At 35.4% G+C, this 24,841-nt stretch overlaps 5 protein-coding genes across 7 annotated transcripts; 2 read left to right on the top strand and 3 right to left on the bottom strand.

Annotated features, from left to right (window-relative positions):
- The first annotated feature begins 2,866 nt into the window (after nucleotides 1–2,866).
- ROPGEF14 (RHO guanyl-nucleotide exchange factor 14) lies at nucleotides 2,867–8,658 on the top strand. 3 transcript variants are annotated; one of them, XM_048112752.2, is made up of 10 exons: nucleotides 2,867–3,012; nucleotides 3,203–3,356; nucleotides 3,686–3,788; nucleotides 4,482–4,608; nucleotides 6,508–6,888; nucleotides 6,976–7,130; nucleotides 7,213–7,287; nucleotides 7,373–7,642; nucleotides 7,730–8,077; nucleotides 8,152–8,658. In XM_048112752.2, exons 4-10 carry the CDS (start codon nucleotides 4,533–4,535, stop codon nucleotides 8,533–8,535), a joined length of 1,689 nt encoding a protein of 562 aa, XP_047968709.1. In that variant the 5' UTR covers nucleotides 2,867–3,012; nucleotides 3,203–3,356; nucleotides 3,686–3,788; nucleotides 4,482–4,532; the 3' UTR covers nucleotides 8,536–8,658. The 3 variants fall into 3 exon arrangements, with proteins under 3 accessions (XP_047968709.1, XP_047968708.1, XP_088923455.1); XM_048112751.2 differs by having other exon boundaries at nucleotides 2,905–3,077; XM_089067329.1 differs by lacking the exons at nucleotides 2,867–3,012; nucleotides 3,203–3,356; nucleotides 3,686–3,788; nucleotides 4,482–4,608 and adding an exon at nucleotides 5,575–5,593.
- Nucleotides 8,659–8,730: 72 nt separating this feature from the next.
- Nucleotides 8,731–11,582, bottom strand: LOC125212550 (initiation factor 4F subunit (DUF1350)). The gene is made up of 9 exons (XM_048112755.2): nucleotides 11,199–11,582; nucleotides 10,924–11,127; nucleotides 10,692–10,749; nucleotides 10,524–10,586; nucleotides 10,025–10,100; nucleotides 9,541–9,653; nucleotides 9,294–9,383; nucleotides 9,080–9,211; nucleotides 8,731–8,976 (listed from the first exon to the last, which is right to left on the bottom strand). Exons 1-9 carry the CDS (start codon nucleotides 11,522–11,524, stop codon nucleotides 8,845–8,847), a joined length of 1,194 nt encoding a protein of 397 aa, XP_047968712.1. The 5' UTR covers nucleotides 11,525–11,582; the 3' UTR covers nucleotides 8,731–8,844.
- Nucleotides 11,583–11,750: 168 nt separating this feature from the next.
- TRM9 (RNA-binding (RRM/RBD/RNP motifs) family protein) lies at nucleotides 11,751–14,640 on the top strand. Its single transcript, XM_048112757.2, has 8 exons — nucleotides 11,751–12,011; nucleotides 12,396–12,695; nucleotides 13,106–13,207; nucleotides 13,327–13,413; nucleotides 13,509–13,634; nucleotides 13,722–14,003; nucleotides 14,233–14,298; nucleotides 14,477–14,640. The coding sequence occupies exons 2-8, from the start codon at nucleotides 12,402–12,404 to the stop codon at nucleotides 14,531–14,533; spliced, it is 1,014 nt and encodes a 337-aa protein (XP_047968714.1). The 5' UTR covers nucleotides 11,751–12,011; nucleotides 12,396–12,401; the 3' UTR covers nucleotides 14,534–14,640.
- Nucleotides 14,641–14,974: 334 nt separating this feature from the next.
- LOC125211079 (uncharacterized) lies at nucleotides 14,975–18,869 on the bottom strand. Its single transcript, XM_048110765.2, has 6 exons — nucleotides 18,453–18,869; nucleotides 16,961–17,998; nucleotides 15,887–16,081; nucleotides 15,647–15,798; nucleotides 15,381–15,491; nucleotides 14,975–15,281 (listed from the first exon to the last, which is right to left on the bottom strand). Exons 1-6 carry the CDS (start codon nucleotides 18,618–18,620, stop codon nucleotides 15,218–15,220), a joined length of 1,728 nt encoding a protein of 575 aa, XP_047966722.1. The 5' UTR covers nucleotides 18,621–18,869; the 3' UTR covers nucleotides 14,975–15,217.
- Nucleotides 18,870–19,587: 718 nt separating this feature from the next.
- Nucleotides 19,588–23,228, bottom strand: LOC125216736 (pectin acetylesterase 8-like). Its single transcript, XM_048118502.2, has 13 exons — nucleotides 23,115–23,228; nucleotides 22,925–23,041; nucleotides 22,738–22,820; nucleotides 22,525–22,651; nucleotides 21,991–22,070; nucleotides 21,806–21,892; nucleotides 21,548–21,672; nucleotides 20,921–20,981; nucleotides 20,742–20,795; nucleotides 20,581–20,658; nucleotides 20,384–20,489; nucleotides 20,153–20,298; nucleotides 19,588–19,778 (listed from the first exon to the last, which is right to left on the bottom strand). The coding sequence occupies exons 2-13, from the start codon at nucleotides 23,031–23,033 to the stop codon at nucleotides 19,662–19,664; spliced, it is 1,173 nt and encodes a 390-aa protein (XP_047974459.2). The 5' UTR covers nucleotides 23,034–23,041; nucleotides 23,115–23,228; the 3' UTR covers nucleotides 19,588–19,661.
- Nucleotides 23,229–24,841: the final 1,613 nt, after the last annotated feature.

Raw genomic sequence — 24,841 nt, 5'->3', positions numbered from 1 at the left:
AGATTATATTTTACAGCTTATGGGAGTAAATTATCTACTTGTTCCTTTACTTGCATAAATATGGATAATAGTATTTGAATTAAGAAATTATATTAAATCCTGGTTAATTCCAAAAACATTTGAAAAAGAAATATTTAATCACGAAGTTTCAATTCTTCACACTGTCTCGCTATGTATAAAATGACATTTTTTAGTGATACTTAAAACGACATTATTCCATTAAAATAAATACTTTTTGTTTTCATTTTTTTTTCTCATTTTAATGAGACAACATTGTTTTAGTTTTTTAGTATCATCCAGATATGTTACTTTGTACATAAATTGGACAACTGGATAAAATAAAAAAATTCATGATTTAATATCCCATTTCCAAATCTGAGATTGTTCAAAATTTGAATAGATTTTATAATTTAAATTACTATTATCTCATGCAAATAAATTACTTTCAAATCTGCTGTGTATGGAAGGATTCTTCAACCTGAAGGGGATTGATTGAACTAATTTCCCCAGATAGTTTTTATTTTCTGATGATAAAAAACTAATTTTATCTTTTAGCTTGTTGTGTATTGATCCAACGGTTGATTTTTTATTCATGTATTCGGTTTCGACAATTTTGTTCATATGTTGATATTGAATCGCAAGTAGCAAAATGTATCTGGCAATTTGTCTCGTCTCACTTTATGGGAGATCAGACAAAATAAATAATTTGATATATGCACAATATTTTATATTTTTTGTAAAATATTAGTACTACTATATCGTTAATTTGTTATTCAAGCATCAAATGGAAAACTTTTGTTTTTTGCGGATGGTGTCAATTACTAATCATAGTAGGAGTAATAATTTACTAAGTACATATATAAGTGTGAATGTGTGGTAGAGATAATATTAATACTACTAATTTATTAATAACTAGTGGAAAGGATAGTTTGAAATTTGAATGTAAAAAGTTGGGGTGGGTAAGACCGCATAATCTTCATTTTAGCCTGAAATTTAGGATGATAGAATTTGTTAGTGGTATTGTCCTAATTGTAACTTTAATTAATTAAGACATGGTTTTGTATCCAAAACTCTTATAATTCCATTTTGTATAAACTATAATGTGTATTTATAGTCTCGAGGTTGTCGACTCACCACAATATTAATTTTAATGTAAAAGTGGCCCATAAAAACCCCTAATCCCAATACTTAACCAAGTAAATATTTATTTAGGAAGCTCAACTTTGATTCTCTCTCAAAAAGGTTGTGAAAAGGCACACAATTCGCAATAAATGATTTTTATATGAATTAGGCCCATTCTTTACCATCAAAAAGCAATATTTTAGGCACATACACAATTTTGGTTGATGATAGTATTTAATAGATGACCTTTATATGATAATGCCCAACAACATGGACTAAAAAGTTGATTTGGAAGAGCTCTATAAATTAATAGTTGCAATTAATTAGATGATCAACAGTGCAATGATAGATTGCTTTACAACAACAACTTTGTTATTCATAGCGTGAAAATAAACAAATTAGTTTCATAGGAAAAGTGCTTTATCAACACCTTATATTTCAAGAAGTATTTCTATTTGGGACGCTAGCTATGCAATTTTAAAAATCATAAAGTTTGTCCAAAATTTGATATCTTAGAAAATACTAGTAATTGAGAATGAATTTTTAAATTTGATGTTTTTTCTGATTGATTTTCATAAGTTGCGGGCTGAACTAGAATTTAATCAAATTTTATATATTGTTTCAATCTACCCAATAACTTACGGTGGGATAAAAAAAAAGTGATTCATTGAAATAGTATATTTTTGCTATTTGGTTATTACATGATAGGTTAGGAACTTCTTATGATCGATAGTATGGAGTCTCATCTGGGCGGTGTCCGCTTTCATTAAAAAAAAAAAGAAATAGTATGATTTTGAGTTTTTGACTTAGCGTTAAAATTTGAATTTAAATTTTACTTAGACTACTAGTCTACAACGTTAATTTTAAGAGAAATTGTGATAATAAGATTTGAATTATAAACGTCCATAATTGAGTTTAAATTCTTTAACTATAAGCATGTATGATGTACTATCTAATAAATTTGTATGTATCGCATTATTATGTAAATAAAATTTCAAAAATTTTAAAATTCGATTCTAGCACTTAAATGAAATAACGTATACAAAGTAAAGAGTGCACAATAAACAGACAAACAGAAAATAAATACTCATATGATACTACATTTAAAAATGTTATTTATCCCAACTTTAATTCCCATAGGATCCTACTCCCTTCATTTAATTCTCTTCGTTGGGCCCATAATCTTTTTTATATCAACCCATCCACTTTTCTCTTACTTTCTTAAAATTGACATCAAATTCCTTTAAAAATGGTGTCAATTAATAATTTAATCCTAACCCCCCTTGATAATATACAGAGAGCGTTAATGAGTAATAGGCTTGTACAAATTTGTCACTTTATCTCCAACAAAAAAACATAGGTTGAATAATAAATTACTACTATTAAGCTACTATAGTACAATTAGGCTTTTCGATTCAAATTTAATCATTTGAGTTTTATTGATGTAAATACAATCATAATTTGAAACTATAGTAAGGACAGAAAAAAGGGACAACGTAACGCTCCACATTGTAGGTCCCTAATGAAATTCAAATTGTTGCTTAGAAGGGACACCTCAAATCAAAACATCTATCATAAATTAGGGAAAAACATTTAAATTATGTAATCAGGTTTATTTTACCAATTCAATTCATGTCACACGCTTATTAATTATGTAATCGAGTATAATTATTGCAAAAAATCTAACTGGGTATTGAGATAATCAACCAAAAATAATCGTTTATTATATATTTAGTCTTTTCATGACATAATTATTTACCACTGCCATATTTTTATCGGACAAAAAGCTTCTCAATTCAAGAGCTGGGCTTCACTTCCTCCACCACTCTCCTCTGTCTCTTCTTCCCGCTCCACCATCAACAATCAAGATATATAGATAGAGGGAGAGAGGTATGTGATGTAATAAATGGAATTACACCACTCTTAAAACTTATATTATATTCTCTCAATTCTTGGTATTGCCCAATCCCTACACCTGCAATCTTTTCATCTCTCATTTGTCTGTCTCTTCTCACGATGTAACATTACTCCTTTCCCACCATTTCTAACCCTCTTTTGTTTTTTCCTATCTCTGCTTCAGATTTTGATTCCACACTCTGAATTTTGGGGGCTTCTTTTTCCTATCTACTGAGTACATTCAATCAAACGGAGAAGAAGATTTTTTTTGAAACAAGCATTTGTTTTCTGTTGCATTCATCATCAAACAGGAGGGTTTTCTTTGTTGGGATAAAAAGGTACGTTCTTTACCTTACTCTCTCTCTGTTTTTTCTTTTCTCTGTATTTTTTCTGGGATTTTTTTTTCTTCTTCTTCTTCTTCTGGGGTTAGAGTTGAAGGTGGGATTTTAAATAAAGATTCGATCTTTACTTCAAATCTGATTAATGTGGTCAGCCCTGTTTTTCTCATGATTAATTTTCCTTTTTTTTTTCTACATTCTAAATGTGAACGCATTTGGGCTTCACCCATTTTTTCCACACACAGACACACGTTACGTGTGTGTTTCTCACTTCATTTTGTTATTATTTTCTTGAGGTGTTAGTTAATCATATTTAATTTTTCATGCAGTGTCAAAGCTGTGTTGCAGAGGACTGACATCAACGCAAACTGAAACTACTCTCTTTTTTGACCCATTCTTTCTGTCAAAAAAGCTTGCTTCATTAAGTTAAAGGTTCTTTTTTTAACCACACTTTTACTTGCAAGATTCCATTTTTACACCATCATAAGCTTTTTGTTTCTTGTTATCGTGCTCTCCACTCCTCACTCACTGAGTTGAGCTCACGAGTCAACTTAATGGCTTTGGGATTACTTAATTTACTTGTTTTTCTTCGTATGGATTTGAATTTTGAACTATACTTAATTAATTAATTGAAATTTCATGTTTTTGGAGTAGTGATTTAGAAAATTGGACCCCTAGAAAAACGTTAAGGGTTATAAAGGGGACAAATCACCGCAAAATTTGGTAATCCCATAATTCTTCTTTCTCTTAAGTTTTCTCCCATGAAAGAAGTATTTTAAATACTGGTAATTGTTCTACATTTTCCAACAAGTTTTCTGACTCTTCAAGACACTTCATTTACAAATTACCACCAAAAAATGTGGCTCATTATGAGTTCTGAGCTACTACTTACTAAGCATTGATTGTCCAAGATTTTATGATTGAATCTTACATTTTGTGTACTGGTTTTGCCAAGTAAGTACCTTTCATTAAAATTTATTAATCATGATGTTGCTCTCTTCCTATATTTTGGAAGAATTTTCCCATTGTCGGCATGTCACATTTCATTTTAAAAAAATCTCACATTATTTATTGCTATTGAAACTTCAATATCATGCATTTAATTATCTCTTTCTCTCTACGCAGGAAGGTGGTTTATAAAAATCATATTTTTATATATAAAAAACAGACTTCACAATGATCATGAGGAGGAGATTTGCTTGTTGTACGAGAGACATGAGAAATATGAGCATCGATTTCGATGAAGAAGACAGTAATATTCTTTACCAAATTTATTTTTTATTTTATGAAAAATATAAAAAACAATGCTGTGGATAGATTCTGTTGCTCAGATGCCCCAACTGAGCAAGAATCATAAACTGTGTGTTTAACAGAGATGTTTTTCTGGTCTTTCCGGTCTTGTTCCGGCCCCTTCTTATAACGTACATTACACATAGAGAGTAAATGGTGTAGGAAAAAATGAGATTGAAACATGATAAAATAGAAATAGGATGCATATTAGGAAATGCTTGATATGTGTTTATAGACAACTTGGCATGGTGGGTCATAATTGAACTTTATTTTATTTGGAAGTTAAATATAAAGGTTTCATAAAGTCATCGACTGGTTTTCTATGCACCTAATTTCCTACCACATGTGTGTTTATCAATACAAGATGTACATTTGACAAAAAAATTGAATCTTGGGGCTTACTGATCTTCAAATGAGGAAATTTCTTGGGGTGTTTGGAAATGTGCCCCCTACCCAAAATAAATTGGTCAAGCCTATAGAAAGATTTGTTTATGTAATTGGTAACCCAAATTGCCCCTACCCTCCTCCATACCAGAAAATAATAATAATAGTAGCAAAACATAAACCTACCACCCTGCATTTTGTGCATATTCAGCCATGTGGGGTTGAACCTCATTTATTACATTTATTTAACACTGCAAGAAGTAGTTCAATGCCTCGGTACTGAAAGAACAAGAAATCCTAGCATTATTGGCCAATTTTACATGATAAACTACTACTTACTCCATATATTAACTGCAATTCTTTCTTTCTTTTCTTTTTTTGAGGGGGGGGTCCTTTTATCTTTGACTTGCTTAGTCAATTTTATGGCCACCAAGATTTCAAATTTATTTCTTTTTGGTGTTTGAAAAGTGGTTGGAGAGAGTGAAGAAAGTTTTATGTTCTCATTTTTGTGGTGGGATAGAGATTTCTCAGTAGCACTTAGTGATGGAGGCACCATTGAGTTTGTATGGACCCTATATCTTTTATCATCAGAAATCATGAATTTGCATTTGATGGGACAAAAAAGTCATTGTCTTCTGACATTTCCCTTTTTAAATTTAAATGGTTTCTGTTTGGATCTACATCTCCTGTAGAATTATACCTTCATGATCAGTCCATCTCAGCTCATCTTGTTTTTATTCTCTTTAAGATCTTGACTTTTATGCTTGTTGCCAATAAAAAATTATCACTACTCAGATCCTTTCAATATGTTCTACTTCTGATTGATAATTCTAACTATAGGACAAAAACATGGAAAAAAACATCCGCAATTTTCGTTACCAACTAGCTTGATTTTCTCCTGTTATTTCTGATGTATTTGCAGATGTGTCTTATATTTCAAACTGTTATCCTTTGTCAGTTTAGGTTACAATGAGTGCCGTGTGTTGCTTGTTTACACCATGTGCAGATTAGATGGGGCATTATTTATGTCACGTGATGAGTCGACCTTTAGCAATCACACAATTTTTTGTGTGGGGCTATGTTTAACATTAGTAATCTATGAAAAGAATAGTATCCAATGAGACATACTGTTTGCTAAGATCTGTCGTCGTTGCATTCTTGTTCGTTCTGACATGTGTTCTTTGTATATTAATTAATCGCGCTATCAAAGTTCAGTGTTCTTACCTCAAGGGGGAGGATGAATGCTGTAGTTTGGAGTGATTTACATCAGCTGTGTTTTGATTTACATCAGCTGTGTTTTAATGCAAGTTTGGACAGGAAAAGTAGGATTGAAATCAAACAATTTGTTGAAAGAATCTTAAAACTAGTGCAGTCACAAACTGTTGTGTGAGGTCGAGAAATAGTGTTTCTCGTGCTATGTAAACAGTAGCCGGTTATGGTGTGTTTCATCTACTGACTTGGAATCGGTATGCTACAGAGATAATGACGTATAATGGTCTAGAGAGCTGCATTCAGTCTTTTGATAATGATAGTGGCACCAGCAGAGGGGATGGCTGTGTCACTGACTCCCATGATGAGGATGACTCGAGCTGCTCGTCCAGCAATAATGCTTCTGGATCGTTCTCCTCTATCTGGACGATATTGAAGAAAGACGATCAGTGTCAAGATGAGTGGAATTTCACAGCAACCCCTAGACATATCCTTGCAAAAGAAAAGCCACAGCATACCAGCCAATGCTCAGATATTGAAACAATTAAGGAAAAGTTTGCTAAGCTGTTGCTTGGGGAGGATATTACCGGTGGAGCAAAGGGCATCTCCACTGCATTAGCGCTATCAAATGCTATCAATAATCTAGCAGGTAGAGACTGTTGATTAGCCACATACGTAGCACACTTAGTTTCTTATCAAACGTTGCTTATGCCAAATGTTGGTGAAAAACTTGCAGCTTCCGTCTTTGGTGAGCTTTGGAAGTTAGAGCCGTTGACGGATGAGAGTAAGGGAAAATGGCAAAGAGAAATGGATTGGCTGCTTGCCCCAACTAACTATATGGTCGAGTTGGTTCCTGCAAAGCACAATGATGCTAATGGCCGGACAATAGAGGTATGTGTTTTAGCCCTTGCCATGAAAATTATGATGCATTATGGTTACATGGCTGATCTTGTGTTGTCGCTATTCCGGGTAGATCATGACTCCAAAAGCTCGAGCGGACATCAACATGAATCTTCCAGCTCTGCGGAAATTGGATTCCATGCTCATTGTAGGTGGTCTCTCCTCACGAATTAACAAGGTTCACGTTTCACTATTCATACTCACTTCACCTCTTTGTTCTCTGATACCACCAGGAAACCCTCGACTCGATGGTGAATACAGAATTCTGGTATGCTGAGGTTGGCAGCCGAGCTGAAGGAAGGAGCCGGAGCTCTGGACAGAGCAAGCGGTGGTGGCTTCCTTCCCCGCAAGTGCCCACAGTCGGCCTCTCAGAGATAGAAAGAAAGAGATTGCTGCATCAGGGCAAATTGATCTTTCAAGTTTTCAAAGCTGCCAAAGCCATCAACGAGAACATCTTGGCTGATATGCCGATCCCTGCCAACATCAGAGACGCGCTCCCAAAGGTACATTTGCTCTCCCATATATGCCTATACGGGTTTGAATCATTGGAGAGGAAATGCTGAACTTGTTGTTGCCTGTCTTTGCATAAGTCCCCGAAGACGAGCCTTGGAGAGGAACTGTACAAAATACTGTCTGCAGAGTGTCTGCCTGCCGAGGATATGATCAACTGCCTGAATCTGAAATCTGACGTCGGTGCTCTTGATGCCATCAACCGGCTGGAAGGTGCTATATTCGCATGGAAAGAGAGAGAAATGGAGCAAGACAATGTCAAGTCCCCCATGCGAAGGTCGTGGTCTTTCGTTTTAGATCCATTGTCCGAACTCGATAAGACGGAAGCGTTGATTCACCGAGCCGAACTACTGGTGCTGCAGCTCAAGAGCAAGTATCCAAATCTTCCTCAGACGTTCTTAGATGTCACAAAAATCAAATACGGAATGGTATGCAATGCAATAGATAGGCACACACTCTGGTTATAAACTTTAGACTAATATTGATTGTTGAAAATGTGTAGGATGTTGGACACTCGATTCTTGAAGCCTACTCTAGAGTTTTATCCAACACAGCATTCAGCATTCTGTCACGGCTAGGAGACATTCTTCAAGAAGACATTGTGAGCAACCCCAACTCTCCGATTGCGATGTCGCAGCTTGTTGGAGCTAGGATCCCGGGGATCTCGGACAGCCCGATGCTCGACCGTGTCCGCCACTCCCTCATCAATCAGCTGAACTCCACAGATGCGAAATCTTGCAATTCCAGTGTCGTCTCTGACGACGCTTCCGACGTTGAGGCTCGTAACGATGGAGCTAAGATTACCTCGGTTAGCGCGACACCAAGCCGCCGTGCTTGGTGCGTCGGCAGAAATGCTTGCCAATTTATGTCTGGTAGATATGACTGATACGAACTCATATTCTGTCTATGTAAATAACACACCATGTTTGTGTCGTGCAGCAGCTTATTATGTGTTGAGTTACATTTGAAACTCAATATATTCATATATGTTTCACAGTCAATTTTCTTATTAGTAAATTCAAAATTTATGTATGCAAGAAGAATGTGAAGCAGAGCAGATGGTGACTTAAAACAAGTATAGTAAAGAGCAAGCAGTATTAACTACTACTATTAACTAACCGAAGCAGCTCTCTACCATCATAAGAATATGATATCAGTACAGAATAATTGAATCCTATAATCACAGTGATAAAATTTATTGAAGGGTGCAGAAGAAGTTATTGATTGTTCTAGACAGGGCTCTGATCTCGTTAAGGGATATGGCTTTAAGGCCTTGAGCAATCGCGTCAGCTGGTGTGTACACTGTGCCTACTTCCCACCTTGGATCCTGATCACATCAACCAATACAATCACATTTGCAATCTATATTTTCAGATTACCAGTTGCATAATAATAGAAGATCCATCCTTGCCACTGGTTAGCAACGATACCTGTATGCATGGAGTCATATGGTTGCCACGTAGAACGACTTTCTCTACTTTACCACCGAAAGACTCAACGCGGGGTTTTAGGGTCTCTTCTAGGAGATCAGTCTCATCAATCGGGTCTGTCTCAAACTTAACCTGAGGCAAAAAAAAAAAACAAAAAAAGTTCTAGCAGCATGGCATATTGATCCAAGATTTGAGATGCAGGGATTATAGATACCAGTAGCGTGTGTTGAATATTATATAGCTTGTTGAAGCAGTCGAGATTCTCAGCAGGGGATGGCTTGAACTCAGAAGTCCCTTGAGCAACCTGGAATAAGATAGAAGATTGGAAATATATGTGGTAAGTGAGTTCTGAAACTGACAAAGGGAAATTATATGCTTAGAAATATGAGTGCAGTTTTATGTCAAAGGATATGAGTCAAAGGTAATATCTTCGACCAGAGTAATATTTTGCCCGTACGTACCTGATTAAATACTGAGGGCAACTGATCGACAAACTTGGTCAGTGACACGGTAGCTTCAGGATCATAGCCAGGCAGTACTCTTTCAGCAACGTCTATTAGCGTTTTCCATCCATCTATGAAATTGTAGACATCTTAAGATCACTGAAGTTTTAACATCAATGCTGATAGTTAAGAACACCAATGTCAACCACTCAGTTCTAAGCTATTGATATCCTAGATGATAAACCATTTTGCAAAACACGACCACTTCCAAAAAAAGACGGAAGGATCAGCCTCAAGGAAAAAGATAGATGAAGTCCATTTAGATGAATTCAAATGACATCATTTACTTAAAATACGTGAAAGGAGTTGAAGAAGCCATTTGATTCGGTCAAAACTGCTAAAGTCTGTATTAGGACAATGTTTTCTTTTATGTTCAACCTTTTGCTTTTGAAGTTTTAGAACAAATTAATAAAGTGGCATTCCATGATTGAACATAATTCACCTGTGACACTTTGAGCCACTGAATACACAGGGGATGTTTCAATCGCCGGCATAACTTGCTTGACAACAGGACCCAACTGCAATACAGAATATGTGTTTCAGAATATGAGGAAATCTTTTTCTAGTCCACCAAAATATGTTAAAAATCAGAAACACGAAAGAGATGCGCATGGCCTTCTCAATAGCCCTTGTATATGGAGTTGATAAATCTATTTATACCGACATAAAATATACACTGGTTAGAGTCTATGATAACTTTGAGCAGTTAAAAGAGATATTAGATGAGAATAAGATACAGCACATGGTGCAAGCCATGTGTCGAGTGTTCATAAAACAGCATATTGTCACCTTCTTTAGTAAGATTGTCGATAATTTATCATGACATTTTACAAATAAAAAGATGACCAGAAAGCTACAAGGCCGATATTTTAACATGACAACAATGACCACAGTCAGTAGTAACCATATAACCATATGAATAGCGAATAAATGAAGTAAACCTGCTCAAAATAAGGAACTGCTTCTGATGCTGATTTGTTGTTATACGATATGATTGCATTGGCCTTCAACAGAAACAAATTTATTCTTTGTCAAAAACGACATACGCATTTCATCCAATTAGACATATACTGGCCAGCCGGAGCAACAGAGAGATGCACAAGTACAACCTTAGGGATCTTCTCACAGAAATAACTACCCGAGAGCACTTGCAGAAGTGCGCCATTGCTGCACAAAAACCCGAATCAAACAAGAAAACATCAATTTCAGGCACAAACAACACTAGCTGCATTCCATTGCTAAGCAACCCGATACAAATTCATGATCAAACAAATTAACTCAATCTAACTTCATAAAACAAATACTCGAACAACGATAACATGAATATCGAAACAGCATTACCTATGTCCAACTGAATAATAGGGAAGATCAGCTATATCAGCAGCTGAAATTCCATTATCAGGCAATCCAGTGCTCAAAATCGAATTCAAACAAGCATGGAAACGCTCGTAGATTTCTCTTGTAACTTGTTCATGATCAAAGGTGACATTGTACGGAACAGATATAATCAAATAGCCTTCCTCCGCCAATAGCTCCATCAGATAACTGTGAACACAAGCAGACAGTTAAAACGGTTATAACATCCAAAACAAGCGCCAATTTTGCATACAAACTACCTGTACGTAACTTCGGGCACGGCGCCGATGAAAGCGCCGCCCAAAAATTTGATCAAAGCCTTCGGCTTTCTGCCTGCCGGCGGAGGTATCACGAGACAAGAGCCGAGCCGCCGGTAAATCTTACCGCCTCCGTACCTGAAGCTTCCTGATCCTTCCGAAACCCTACCGTATTGGGAACTGGAGATGCCGTTGATCGTCATGCGCGGCAAAGACGAGAATTGGCGTTTCCCGCGCAATCGAGAAGCGCGAGGGATGGAGTGAGAGGGGGATGGGAAATGGAGTTTGATTTGGGGGAAGTTGCTGCAGGAGAGAATGGCGGCCGCCATTGAAGCTCACAGTGTGTGGAGTGAGAGAGTAGAATGAAGAAATTGGAAGGAGGAAGAAGAAGCGTTAAGGTGTGGAGCGTGGCAACTGTAAACGTGGAAACCCCATGAGCGCTTCTTCCAAATTGAGTAAATTTCCTCTTCAAAAAAAAAAAAAAAAAAAAAAAAAAAAAAAAAAAAAATCTTTTTCCTTCCTTTCTCTCTCTTGACCTTTTTTTGGGTGAAAATCATTCTTACTTGATTCTGGTAATAACAATTTATTCGGAGCTCATTCGTTCAAAAATCGATTAAACGTTATGAAGTTGAAATTCATTCGACCTAAATAAATTTCAGTGCTAATTAGGCAAAACCTGGATATTTATTTCCTCTAATTATTTTACGACAGAAGGGTCGATTAAAAGTTCTTCCTTTTGCACAATGGAGGCTTCCGCTTAAAGTATAAATCATTGGAATTTGTTAGCAGTCGAAGTTCTTCGTTGTGCAGCATCAGGTATTTTTCTTTTCCTTCGCTTTAACGCTGATACACTCAAAATAATAAGTATGTTTTGGAGTAATTACTAACCTGGGTGGGTTGGGATCGTATTCTGGATAAATAGATTTCTGTTTGGAAATATCTACATCTTGAGAACTGGGATTCAAGGCATTTTATGAAATTAAAAAGAAAATAGAAGATAAGTAATCCTTTTGGCTGAATGAGTAGAGAATTCTGTAGTTTATTCTTGATGTGTCTATGTGGTACTCACTTTTGTTAGTAGAGAAACAGATTGAGTGTGTGTATGTTGTTGTGATGCTTCATAACTCAATGATTCGAGGGGATGTTTCATTTGTATTTGTGTGTAGCTGCGATACTAAGCAGTACATTGCGCTGTTGCAGACTTTAATGCCGAGATTTACGAGTCCTAAGGGAGGGGATGACGTGTCCAGTCCTCACCTCTATGTGGCTAACTGTGGGCCTGCAGTCGGAGTCTCACATGAAACTATTGCATCTGTTTTTGGTATGTACGGAGAAGTCGAGGGTGTCTACGCTGCTGATGAAAGTGGGACGCGTGTGATTGTCTCCTATCATGATAAGAGCAGTTCACAGGCTGCCATGAAAGAGTTGAATAGACATCCGTGCCCTAGTCTTGGAGGTCGTACCTTGCACATTCAGTATTCTGTGCAATCACTTGGTAAGGTACTGAGTGTTTTTTGCTCCTCTGCTATATGTTTCTATTGACAGCAATTTTAGTTTACACGAGGTACTTGTTTATTCACAATGCTTCTAGTCTTTCTCGGTCGAGCCTGTCGTAACATTGTTTAAGTGCTGCAAATGCATAGAGTGTTTTAAGTGAGCAGAAGAATTGCTTACCATTTTTACTGTCCATGTTCTGTCCATTGTTGCTGATGCATTTGCTTTGAGATTTTTGCACATGGATCACTGAAATGTATCCTTATCAATTACTATTACCTTTTATCTGCTGCTAAATATATGTAGTGCTTGAATGGCCTGTTTCCCTTGCTCTTCCTTATAGTATGAAGTTAAATGAACTTTACATCCATTTAGCTCTATGAGGAGTTTTTTGTCTTCCTATCTTCTCTTTCTAGGTAAACAACATTGCTTCAGTTCCAGTTTCTACATCAGCATCGGATTTGGACATTCCCGGACTTCACTTAATGCACGACTTTGTCACTCCTCAGGAAGAGCAAGTTAAGGATTGAATTTTGGAGTAATATACAGCTCCTGATCAGTTTCCTATTCCAACTGATATCTTGTTGTGATGCACACGAGCTCACTTCTGCACACGTGTTTGCTTTCGTTTTTGCAGGAATTGCTTGCAGCTGTGGATGATAGGCCATGGCATCATCTAGCCAAAAGAAGAGTTCAACACTACGGATATGAGTTTTGCTATGAAGTAAGTTGTTATTGATCACCACAAGCATACTCTCACTATCTGTTTCAGGTTTCTTTGAAGTGTTTTTAGCTAAAGCCCTCCTTTCCAACTCACAGATTAGGAATGTTAATACTAACCAATACCTGGGTCAGCTCCCATCCTTCATGTCTCCTGTACTCCAAAGGATCAGATCATTTCAAGCACTTGGTCGAGCTGCAGATATGTCCCTAGATCAACTAACGGCAAGTGGAGTCTTTCTCATATGTAATAAGTGCTATTGATTTGCGTTTCAGATCTTGACAAGTTGTGCTGTTGTAAAACGGTAACAGGTTAATGAGTACCCTCCCGGAGTTGGTTTGTCCCCACACGTAGACACTCATTCTGCGTTTGAAGAATTGATTTTCAGCCTCTCACTAGCTGGGCCGTGCATCATGGAATTTAGAAAGTATACAACCGGCGTGTGGCAGGGAAATTCGACCGATCTGGAGAATCAGATACCTGGCAAGAACTTAAATTTTGTAAAGAAGGCTATCTATCTTCCACCTCGGTCACTGTTGTTGATGTCTGGAGAGGCTCGATATGCGTGGCATCATTACATTCCACATCACAAGGTACAATTTGTCAAAACTTGCAGAACATTGTATTTACATTAAAAATAATTCGTAAAAGGGTAATGCAGGCTTGAAATTGCAAATGTTCCTCTCATGTGTTTCTTAGAAGCACACGTCTTCGATCACTTTTGCCTAATTGTTCATGTCGTGAAGTCTGCTTTATTTCCTTGAAAGGTGTGAGCATGAACCCTTTGTACAACTTTCACCGAAGTCTGTTGCGTGTGTGCAGGTGGACCAAGTGAATGACAGTTTGATCCGCCGGAGTGCAAGAAGAGTGTCTTTTACATTGCGCAAGGTATGTAGTTTGTTGTTTGGCATTTCCCCCCTAACTAAGCTTAGATTATTGTCCAATCCTCATTGGGAAAAGAAACTAAAGGCCCCTTTATAGAATAAAATTTTAATCAGTATATGCTTCTTTTGTAACTGCCTTTATAATTTTAGGCTTATAATTCAGCAAATATTTCTTATTTCAGGTCAGGCAAGGCCCCTGCCGATGTGAATTCCCTCAGTTCTGTGATTCGCAAAAATAGTCCCATTTGAAGTGGAATCTTGAAAATTTTGTACCCTCAAATTATGATTAAGATCAGTGTTTATTGTCTACATTATTCAACTGCAATCAGTTGTTCCATTGCTTTCAGTTTTGCAATTCACATCTTTATTTCTTGGCTTCAGAATTTTTTTGGAATTCAAGGTAACCTATGTTTTGAATATTCACAGAGAAACATTACATCTTCTTTCATACTACTGTAATAATAGAAGAATACTAATAACCTGTGTTCTGTATTTGCACTTCACTCCCTCGAGAGTGTATTTTTTGCATTATGCGTCAATGAAATTATGGAACGTAAGTATTTTGTTTATCAATGCTTTTTCTACACAATTTTTTATAAAGTAGATTATCGTAATTCACCTTCAATCATAGATTAAATACATTCTTTTATACCAAAAGTGTAAATAATGATGCAATTACATACACGAATTTGATGATATGTTAACATATAGTGGGATTTCATAATTATGTGATACAACAGAGTGCTATTTAAATACAAAGCAGAAGGATTTACAATTTCAACTCTGTAAACCCAAATCTACCAAAACAGAGTAACAACACACAAACAAGAGCAGAGGAAGGGATCCAATTGATCCTCCTCTCTCCACAAGCTAAAAGGAGCACAACTTTCAGTTGGTCTTGCAAACACATGGTGATGTTGCCATCAACAACTCCCTGTAGTTAGCGAGTCGGGTCGGCAGATGTCATGTCTGCAAAGCGGGCATACCCTGAGACAACAAAACGGTTACCTTGGGCCACTGATCAAGGAGACTAATGTCAACAATCATCAACAAATCAGAGATAGCAGCATAGGTTAGAAGAAACACCTGTGGATTTCTTTGAGCCATTTGTCGATGCATGCTCTATGAAATTCATGATGACAAGGTAGTACACGCACGCTGTCTCCATCTTCGTACTCAACAAGACAAATGTAACACCTGGTCGGGTTTATGGGGCGTGTTCATAAATATCAGAATGTTATAAAAAATGCAAAACATGCTAAAGCTTCAGGAAGTTAAGGAAATTCCAAAAAGTGATTTCATATTAGCTGGATAGCTACATACTGCAAGAACGATTCATAACATTCACTTACTGTGCAGTATCTTCACACGACTTCCTTTTGAATTTACTAAATATTTTCAAGGGCAGGGAGTCCACCACTTCAATAGGTGCTGGAACAGATCCAATTGACGAAACAGATGGTCGAGACAAGACAACGGACTGCTGGTGAATTTCATCCAGAACCTAATTAAAATGAATACAACAGATTTCACCCCATTTTAGCAAGGAAAAAGACATGTACATCTCATCATACACAAAGATCTAACATTACCTCAAACAAAGCCTCTGCTAGCATGACAATTCTTGATATGCTAGCCCTAGCATTAGCATCATCATTTGAATTAGCCTCTCGAGAGGCAATGCGGCAAGTACAATGTCCTCCTTGATGCTGACCAGATAAGATGCAAGACCTCTCCTGAGCAGTCAGGTTCTCAAATCGGCTTCCAAGTCTCTGTAGTGCACGAACCTAAGAGAAGATTATTGGATTATTATACACAGCATGAAAGACTGTTCCTCTGAATTGCATAGAGGGGAAACATGGACAGAAAGGTCACTGTCAGAAGAACCTGATAGCTTAAATTGCTTAGGCTAAGTATTCTCAGATATAACATTGGCTGCAGGCACTTATCAGTTATCTCAAATATCCTAACATGGTTTGCACTTTGCAGGTTTCAGTCTTCAAAAATTAAAGAAAAGATGTTTACACATGTTTATAAGCTTTTTGCTTTGCTATCACGTCTCCCCCAGTTCAAACACTTACAAAAAAGGAAAACCGTTTGTGAAAACACTTAAATGCATACGTATAAATCCAGATATCCATTTCCTTGGATTAATTTGTAGGTGTCCCAGAGATAAACTTGTCAAGGTAAACAAAAACATTGAAAAATGGTTATTACTAAAACTGACCCTATAATAGTGAGAAGAAATTTTCTGCAGTTTCTTACTTGGCTTACTAGATTTAGGGAGGAGAAATTCCGAGTATCAGTAGCTGGTGCATGTATGTAAGCAGTCTAACATGGGTGGCTTACATTACATTAACCTCATTCATAATTACTTGACCTAGTTTCATAATACTCTGGCTAAATCCTTTGTGAACATAAATTCCAACAAAATATACTACTCCTACTACAAAGATAATAAGGAATGTGGGATAGGGCGAGCCAGAAGGAATGGTGGTTCTGGACATAAATTACCTTCACATGAAATGTATATGTTAGATGTTGTACTCATGATGTCAAAAAAGTGAAAGTGGAAGCACAATGCATGAAATTCAAGACAAAGCATCAGTTGATTTATTAACAAAATTCAAAATTATATGTTGAATAAGTGAGAAGGACTAAACTACCTGTGATCTTATTCTTCGCCTTCGCTCCATGAAATTTGATCTATGCTCCAGTAGATCTCTATATCTGGTCTCTCTAGCAGCTCGTGGGGTTCCATACACATTATTTTGACTACCATAAAAGGGGTTGGGAAAACTGGATGGGACATTATCAGAACTGTTCTGATGACTGAAGTTATTTTCATCGGATGTTGCATCCAGTTCTGCATGACCTAAACCCTGTGCACCAGTATCCTGATGAGCAAGCCTCACTTCTCCATCTTGCTGAAAATTATATAGCTCCAAATCAGAAGCAGTAGTTCTACGAAGAACTCTGTCACGAAGCCTGCCAACACTTAATGTTCTACTAAACCGAACATTCCGTTCCGCAGGTTCTCGAGCAGACCGTCTTGCAGCATGCCTTGTTCCATCATCATCCGTGTGTACATGATCTAAAGGTGAAAATAAGTCCGGATTGCAATCTACAGTATTATTATTTCTATTTCTCAGACCATTATTTAACCGTTGGCTATCTTGAAAACTTCTGGAAAAATCCGGATTTGAGTTAGGCGCAATATTTTCGTCTGGCCTTCCAGGAGACCTACTGGTGAAGCAAGCAGGAAAAAAATCACAGCCTTGTGGCCTCTCATTCCTATTTACAAAACTACTAGAGGGATCAGCACATTCTTCCTCTTTGTCATTCGAAGTTGTAAGACCCATCGAAGGTGCAGGATAAGGTCTACTGGAGCCCAAACTGTTACCTCTTGTGAGACGGAAGCTCAAGTTTCCAGGATTACTGAGGCGAGAAAGGAAACGGCTAGGAGGATTAAGTGAGCGAGAGGAAAGAACCCTAGAACTGTTGCCTTCTCTAGACGTATTATCGGTCAAACTAGGGTCATCCCACCCGTGGAGCTGAACGCCAGAATTTGTACAATTCAGGTCATTACTATCCTCAGCTTTATCTGTCCTGTAACAATCAGCTGAAACTGGACAAGAATCTAATTTGTTCTCACTTGGACAGAAGGCTGTCTTTCCATTATCTTTAGCCAGGCCACCAGACACCTGACAATGATAATAAGACTCATTAACCTAATGTAGTGCATCTCCACTTAGCGTCTTTGAAACCCATAGACTGAAGCCAATTGGTAAACACAGAGCAATTTAACAATAGGTTAAAGGGTATGGATAAAATCGGCTAACTTATGCCAATGTATGTATTCAAAATCCAATATTCCATCATTTCATGTTCGTACAGTTACCCAAAAGCAAAAAAGACGCAAAAACAGAATGCAGGAACAACTGCCTAACTCAATCAAGTTTACACCATTTTTCCATATTCACAATTTAACACCAAAACGAAGAGCAAAAACTAGGTATTGAACTTTTGCTAGAAACTTCGCACAATTAAAAAATGATCAAATTACATGCACACCAAATCACAAATTCCGTTATCTTCCAACACAAGCAAAAAATGGATCTACACAAAAAAAAAAAAGTAACTTAACCAAAAAAATACCTGCGGTGCATCACGATTATCGCAGTGAGATCCAAGACATGACGATTTCAAAACTCTGCTTCGGCCGGATCGAGTCCTCCGAACGGCAGCACCAGACGAGGACGACGAAGAAGAGGAGGAGGAAGGCAATTGCCCTGCGGCATTGTGCTTGCTACTGCTCAGCCCCATTCTCTTCTCATTCAGTCGTCATTGAAACAAACGGTGAAGGGAAGATCTGCCGCAATTAGTGGCAGAATGTTGGATTGCTTTTACAGCATGTCCAGATCCAGAATTCGATGGCAATAATTACGATTTAAGCTAAGTGTATCAGTAGTCAGCAGCTAATGATTATAGGCATGGCGTAGTGGGGGGCTCGGGAGCGTGAAATGTGGCAGCATTTGAGTATTTGGGGATTCAAAACTGGAAATTGGTCGGGACGCCATTTTTGCTGAGATATGGAGCTCTTCCCAACATGGGCCCACCGCAGTCAGCCCAATTTGAATTTCAAATTTATTTTAAACCATATTGGGCCATCTTCGCCTTGCCTCGTTGGCCCACTTAGCCCCATACATAGGTTAAAGATAAGATTAATTATACTACTAGTATTATTTATTTAAGCTTCTCTTTATTAATTTTTTTATAATAAGTGAATAATCAAATAAATTGTCTTGTTAGCCCATTTAGCTATACATGTATGTGAAGGATGGAATAAATGGTCTTCATTTATCCTTCGGCGTCATAATTTCAGTTCGGAAAAAATGTTTTATTAATTAAATTACAGTGTGTTTTACTATCAAATAAATTATTACTGCTATTTGTTTTGGAAAGTTTGATAGTGCAATAATTATTTTGGGATCCACTTGCACTAAAATCAAGTGATAATAGTCAAAATAATAAAGACTATTATTAGTAGTACTATAACGATTTAATACATTTAGTACTATAACAATTATTAGTAGTACTATAACAATTTAATACATTTAGTACTGGTTATTTTGTTTTTATTTTTTCAGTACTGGTTTCAATACGTAATGTTACGTTTGTATTCAATTGCACAATTATTTTACAAATCCTAAATGATTTAAGTATTTAACTAAATTCCCTGATTTATGAGTGACAGAGACCATAAACGCATTAACCATTTCTCCAAAAACAATTGGCGAATGCTACAATAATTATTGAGTCACTTAACCGAATGTTTATCCATTTAATGGTCGATACTTATAATCATTACGAAAAATTAAATGACTTTTGGGGTAAACAATTCATTGGAAAATCAGTACTAGTATCAATTAATTTGACAATGCTTCGATCAAAGTACCAATCTCCAACTGCACCCGAAATAGTCTGCAAATATTTAAAAAAAATCACATTAGTTTTCAATACTAACATGGAGTATTTCATTTTGATTTGATAAAAAAGGAAACTAAGAGAATATGAAAAGTAGTAGTAGTTCAATTCCTCTCTTTGTGTATTTTCTTTCAAGTTTCATTGCTACACCATATATTAAAATGTTACCTATACTATACGGGCATATGGCTATATCATTCAATAGTTATATCTAATAGGCATGTAAATAAATTATACTAGTAATAGAAGATCTCGAGTGATAAATTAAAACAAAAAGTCGTCAAATATAGAATAAAATTCGAACACAAATAAGAAAATCATAATTGCTAACTAAATTATATTCTAAAACAATATTATTAAAGTGGGCATACCTTATTTTCTAATTTGGGTGACCCAATTGAATTCCAAAATTCACTGGATTCCATATAAGTATGGGCATAACAAGCGTTGATAAATAATCCTCTTGATGGATTATCACCAATATTCATCAATGTTTCACGGAATGCAGTTCCAAAATCTGAATTTCATTTTTCATCACTTATAAAATACAATTATTTTATTGAAAAAGTTGAATGCAATAATATAAATAAATAAATAAATACCTTGTATGAGTTTCCTATGGGGAGATCTACACTTAGATAAATCTCTTGTGCAACTTTTCCATCCCTCAGCGTCACGCAACTTCTCAGGTTTCAGATTACGCCCAATCTGATTTTTAGAGTCATTTTAATTTAGATTAATTAGAATTTATCATTTATAATTAAATACTAATCGTTTATGTAAAATAGAAAGAGCTTACTTGAACTCTATCATAGACGCTATTTATTAAAAACAATGGGGTTTGGATATCTTCAACCAGATTTTCAGGAAATAGACACTGCAAAATTAATTAAACACCATTAATCAAAATAGTGAGGTATGTGAGAGTGTGTAACTATAAAAAAAGACAAAATTACGTACTAAACCGGATTTCATTCTTGATGTGCATGATTTGGGTAAGAAATTGGTCAAATTCTAGGGGAGAAAAAAATATTGGCAGCATTAGCAAGCAAATTTATAAATATGCAAAGCTTGAAATATTAATCATAACATTTGGATATTCAAATTAAACCTCAAGGGAGGCAAGAATATATACTTACATGAAACCTAACAATAGAATTAAAACGTGTTTCTCTTTGACCAGCATAAGAGACCTTCGTTCTAAAATGAAAAAAACGTGTCAATACATATACTTAATTTATATATGTAGTACTATTAGTATATAATAGGGCTTTTGGCTTTTTAAACCAAAACCTTTCCCCGAATTCCGGTTTTTCCCATGAACTATGAGATTTGTTTTTTAAACCACGAACTTTCATTTCGTTAGGGTCCACATTTCCAACCCGAATAGCATAATTCAAAATGTTAAAGTTGTGTTTTGTTTATTCAAAAGTTGTCATTTGTTATGTAATAATTGTGATTGTATGTATTATTGTGCCAAATAGGATCCAAGTAATCAATTTATTGACAAATGAGATTAAAATTGACATGTAAACAACCCGGGTTTCATCGTGTACCCGCCGGGGGAAAACCCTAACGAAATGAAAGTTCGTGGTTTAAAAAACAAATCTTATAGTTCTTGGGAAAAACCAGAATTCGAGGAAAGGTTTTGGTTTAAAAAGCCAAAACCCCTATATAATATTAGTACTTTTTATACACGACCAGAGTAACCCACAAGTACCGTTTATCATACCTTCAAGTGTAAATGTATGCATTGAAAAACTTACGCTCGAATGAAAAAGCCAGCATCAGACACGCATTTTGTCCTAGTGGCATTTGGTAAACTAGCTCGAAAACGATCACAATTTAGAATTGTGGCTAGCCCTCCGGCCGAGCCACCAACAAGTAGAGCCTGTGATTTGTGTTAGCATTTCACTGTGAAATTCGTCTCGGCCAACTAGTATAACATATAGTTAAGCCTCAAAGTGAGAAATGGAGATTAATTTCAATAATGACTGTAATTTTCCAAAAATAATTAACCATACATTTTTTGCACTCTTCATTCCTTTCTCCAGAAGCTCGTTTATTATAGCACTAAAAATTCTTGACCCCCTAAGTTGGAGGTGGGGTCCCTGTGTACAATCAATTATAAAGATTAGGATGTTAAATAGTACTCCTACTAGTATTAAATAAAAAAGAGCAATTTGTATTAGTGAATTAGATTAATTACCAGATTAGTTACGGAAGTATCTCCAATAAAAGACGAGCCATCGCAGTAGTGAACATGTACTCTATTCCAATTGTAAAAATCTGTGATTAACAGGAAAATTAACTAAGTGATTACATTAATAAACCTTAATGTGACAAGTCTAGTAATTACTATATTTTAGTATGCACCTTCCCGCTATGTAAGTTATAACTATATTAAAACAGAAAAACTAATTACTGAGCACGTTAATGTGAGTAAGTTGCCATAATTTTGTTGTTGATTAACGAGATCATTTCCGTGTCTCATTGCAGCAAAAAAAGCGATTTCATTGCCTTGGCGGCCCCCACACTCCAACCCGACATCATGTGAGAGGGTTCAATCAGGATACGCAGTATGTCCGTGTCTCAATAATTTTATGGCTAGAAACTTGTAAGTAACTAATAACATTATCGACCATCCGTGAACATTTTTGTGTATATTTAACGAGCATTTAGGTATTCCAAATTCCAAAATCACAACATAGCACATAGATGAATAATTTATCTGACAAAATACCTGGATTGATGCCACGGTTTGAACTAAGAATGCCACCAAAATTTGTTGGTTTAATATTTTTAGTACTCCCAAGAGCACCTTTCCTTCTTCGCTGGCATGTTAAACCATTGTTACACCATCCACCCCCCTATAATTATTTCACATCCAAAATTATACTCCTAAATATATGAAATAATAATAATATTTTTTTTGGATTAATCTGAAATAGCGAACCATTAGATAAATCATCCAATTATTAACTCCATTTCCGGATCCAAGATCATGGTGGTAGCCAGCTTGGCTTCCGTCAATACAAACTGAAATAGTAAAATCAATAAAATTTACTACTACTAACTAATTAATGAAAAACAGCATATATGTGAAAATTATAAAGCTGTGACACAAATATTAAAATACTTACCTGCCCTTTTTGCTATTGCATCTGCAACAAAAGTGAAGGGGACCTCACACTTTAGTGTAATTAGTTGAGCAATTAGTAGAAAAAATGCCAACAACAAGCCACTCGCCATAAATCGATCTGAAATGTTTTAGCATTTTTAATTTGTAAATTAAAAATAATAATAAAGAAATACACTAACATTAGATCTAACCTTTGAACTCTCTTCAAAGCTTTCAGCACTTCCCTTGCTTCTGATCCTTCAAAACCAAGATCCAAAATGAGACATTTATATAGTGACTATAGTGTCAAGATTTATAACAGTAATTGGTAATTTATGACGTTTCAGTCTTAAATTTTTATAAATAGCAATTTCATAGTGTGAAAATAGGTGTGTAACAAAATATTTTGTCCTTATGCCCGAGGTTTCAAATTCCAACACGTAAAGATGCTTTTACTTAGAGAAATCCAAATTTTATAATGATTCTCAATTTATCATAATTGGTGACTCTCGTGTTTTTTTCTTATAATTATGACTTATGAGGAATATGGCTGGCATCTTTCATAGAATGACTCATTGATTTTACTCGTAATACCAATATTATGAACACATACAAGAAAAAGGTTTGGATTCTCTCTATTTTCAAAGCTTTTATTTTAAATGAAAATATTAATTTCAGAATATGTGGTGGGAATTGATTTTCGATTAAAGTGGGGTTTTTTTTCCTTCCACGATTTCATTTTCTTATAATTTATGTACACTCCAGAGTCCAGACAGAGATAGACGAGGCTATTTTTATGTGGATTTTGAGTTTAGTTTCAAAATACTACTTCTAATATAAATCTAGCAGTCTATAAGAGTCATATATTTCAGTAAATATATAGTATAATAATATTAATGATAAATAAATTGTTTTATTTAATATTTAAAAATTTTGAGTCAGCACGAGTTTACATAGATGTTAATAAAACTAAGTGTAAAAAGTTTAGTGTAATATGGATTACTATATTTATATCTATTTAGTAGTAATGAATGCAAGTAGATACCTCAAATGTGAATTCCATTTATAAAATGAAATGTAACATTTTTTAATGAAAATCTGAGACATAGGGATAAGATGATATTAAACATTTAATATGGAATAGAGAAAATATTAAATGAGTTAATTTAATTAAAATTAAGAATGAGAAATGAGAAGAAGTTAACGGAAATAAATGATAATAAAAATAGAAAATAGAGAAATAATAAATGAAATATAGGAGAGATAAATGAATAATTTGAATGTACATATACTAAACTAGCCTTTAAGGGAAAAACAGTGAAAGTTTGTAAAAATATAGTAATAAAAAATAGTGAAAAATATATAAAAGTAGTAAACTCTTTCATCAAATACATATATTTGATATTAATAATTTCACGAGATACCAACAATATGCATATGTTATTCAATAGAGTATCTGTTTCGTAGTTCGCCGAAGGATAAATACTGAAATCATGAACTATATGACCTAACTTTTTGGGCGACTTCAAAATTAGTTTTACATATAGTCTTATAGAAATATTGAGCAATTCTTTGTTTATTATCTCATTTTTAGGTTGCATGCGCAGAATCAAGTTGAAATGCACATAATTTTGATATCCGAAATTGAGTTTCAAGTAAGTTTTTAAAAGTCAAAATATAGAGTCAAGACATGTGTCTAATATAAAAGAAGCACGTCAATGTACCATATGTGCACCTTTATTTAAAGCTTCGATGACATAATGTATGAAATAAATAGTTAATTACTACTATATGCTACATTAATTATGGGATTAAACATTAATTATATGCATTAATTATGAGATTAAATATTAAATATATGCTTAATTTGTGTTGCACGTGATACTACTTACTAAAAGACTTTATGTGTCCACCATCAATAGTTTTGATAATAAACTAA

The sequence above is a fragment of the Salvia hispanica genome, chromosome 3 (assembly GCF_029641045.1).
Source record: "Salvia hispanica isolate PSC_SH4W2 chromosome 3, Shi_PSC_v1, whole genome shotgun sequence".
In the NCBI taxonomy this organism is placed as follows: domain Eukaryota; kingdom Viridiplantae; phylum Streptophyta; class Magnoliopsida; order Lamiales; family Lamiaceae; genus Salvia; species Salvia hispanica.
The sequence above is the reverse complement of the archived record's forward strand: the minus strand, read 5'-3'. Positions and strand labels throughout refer to the sequence as shown.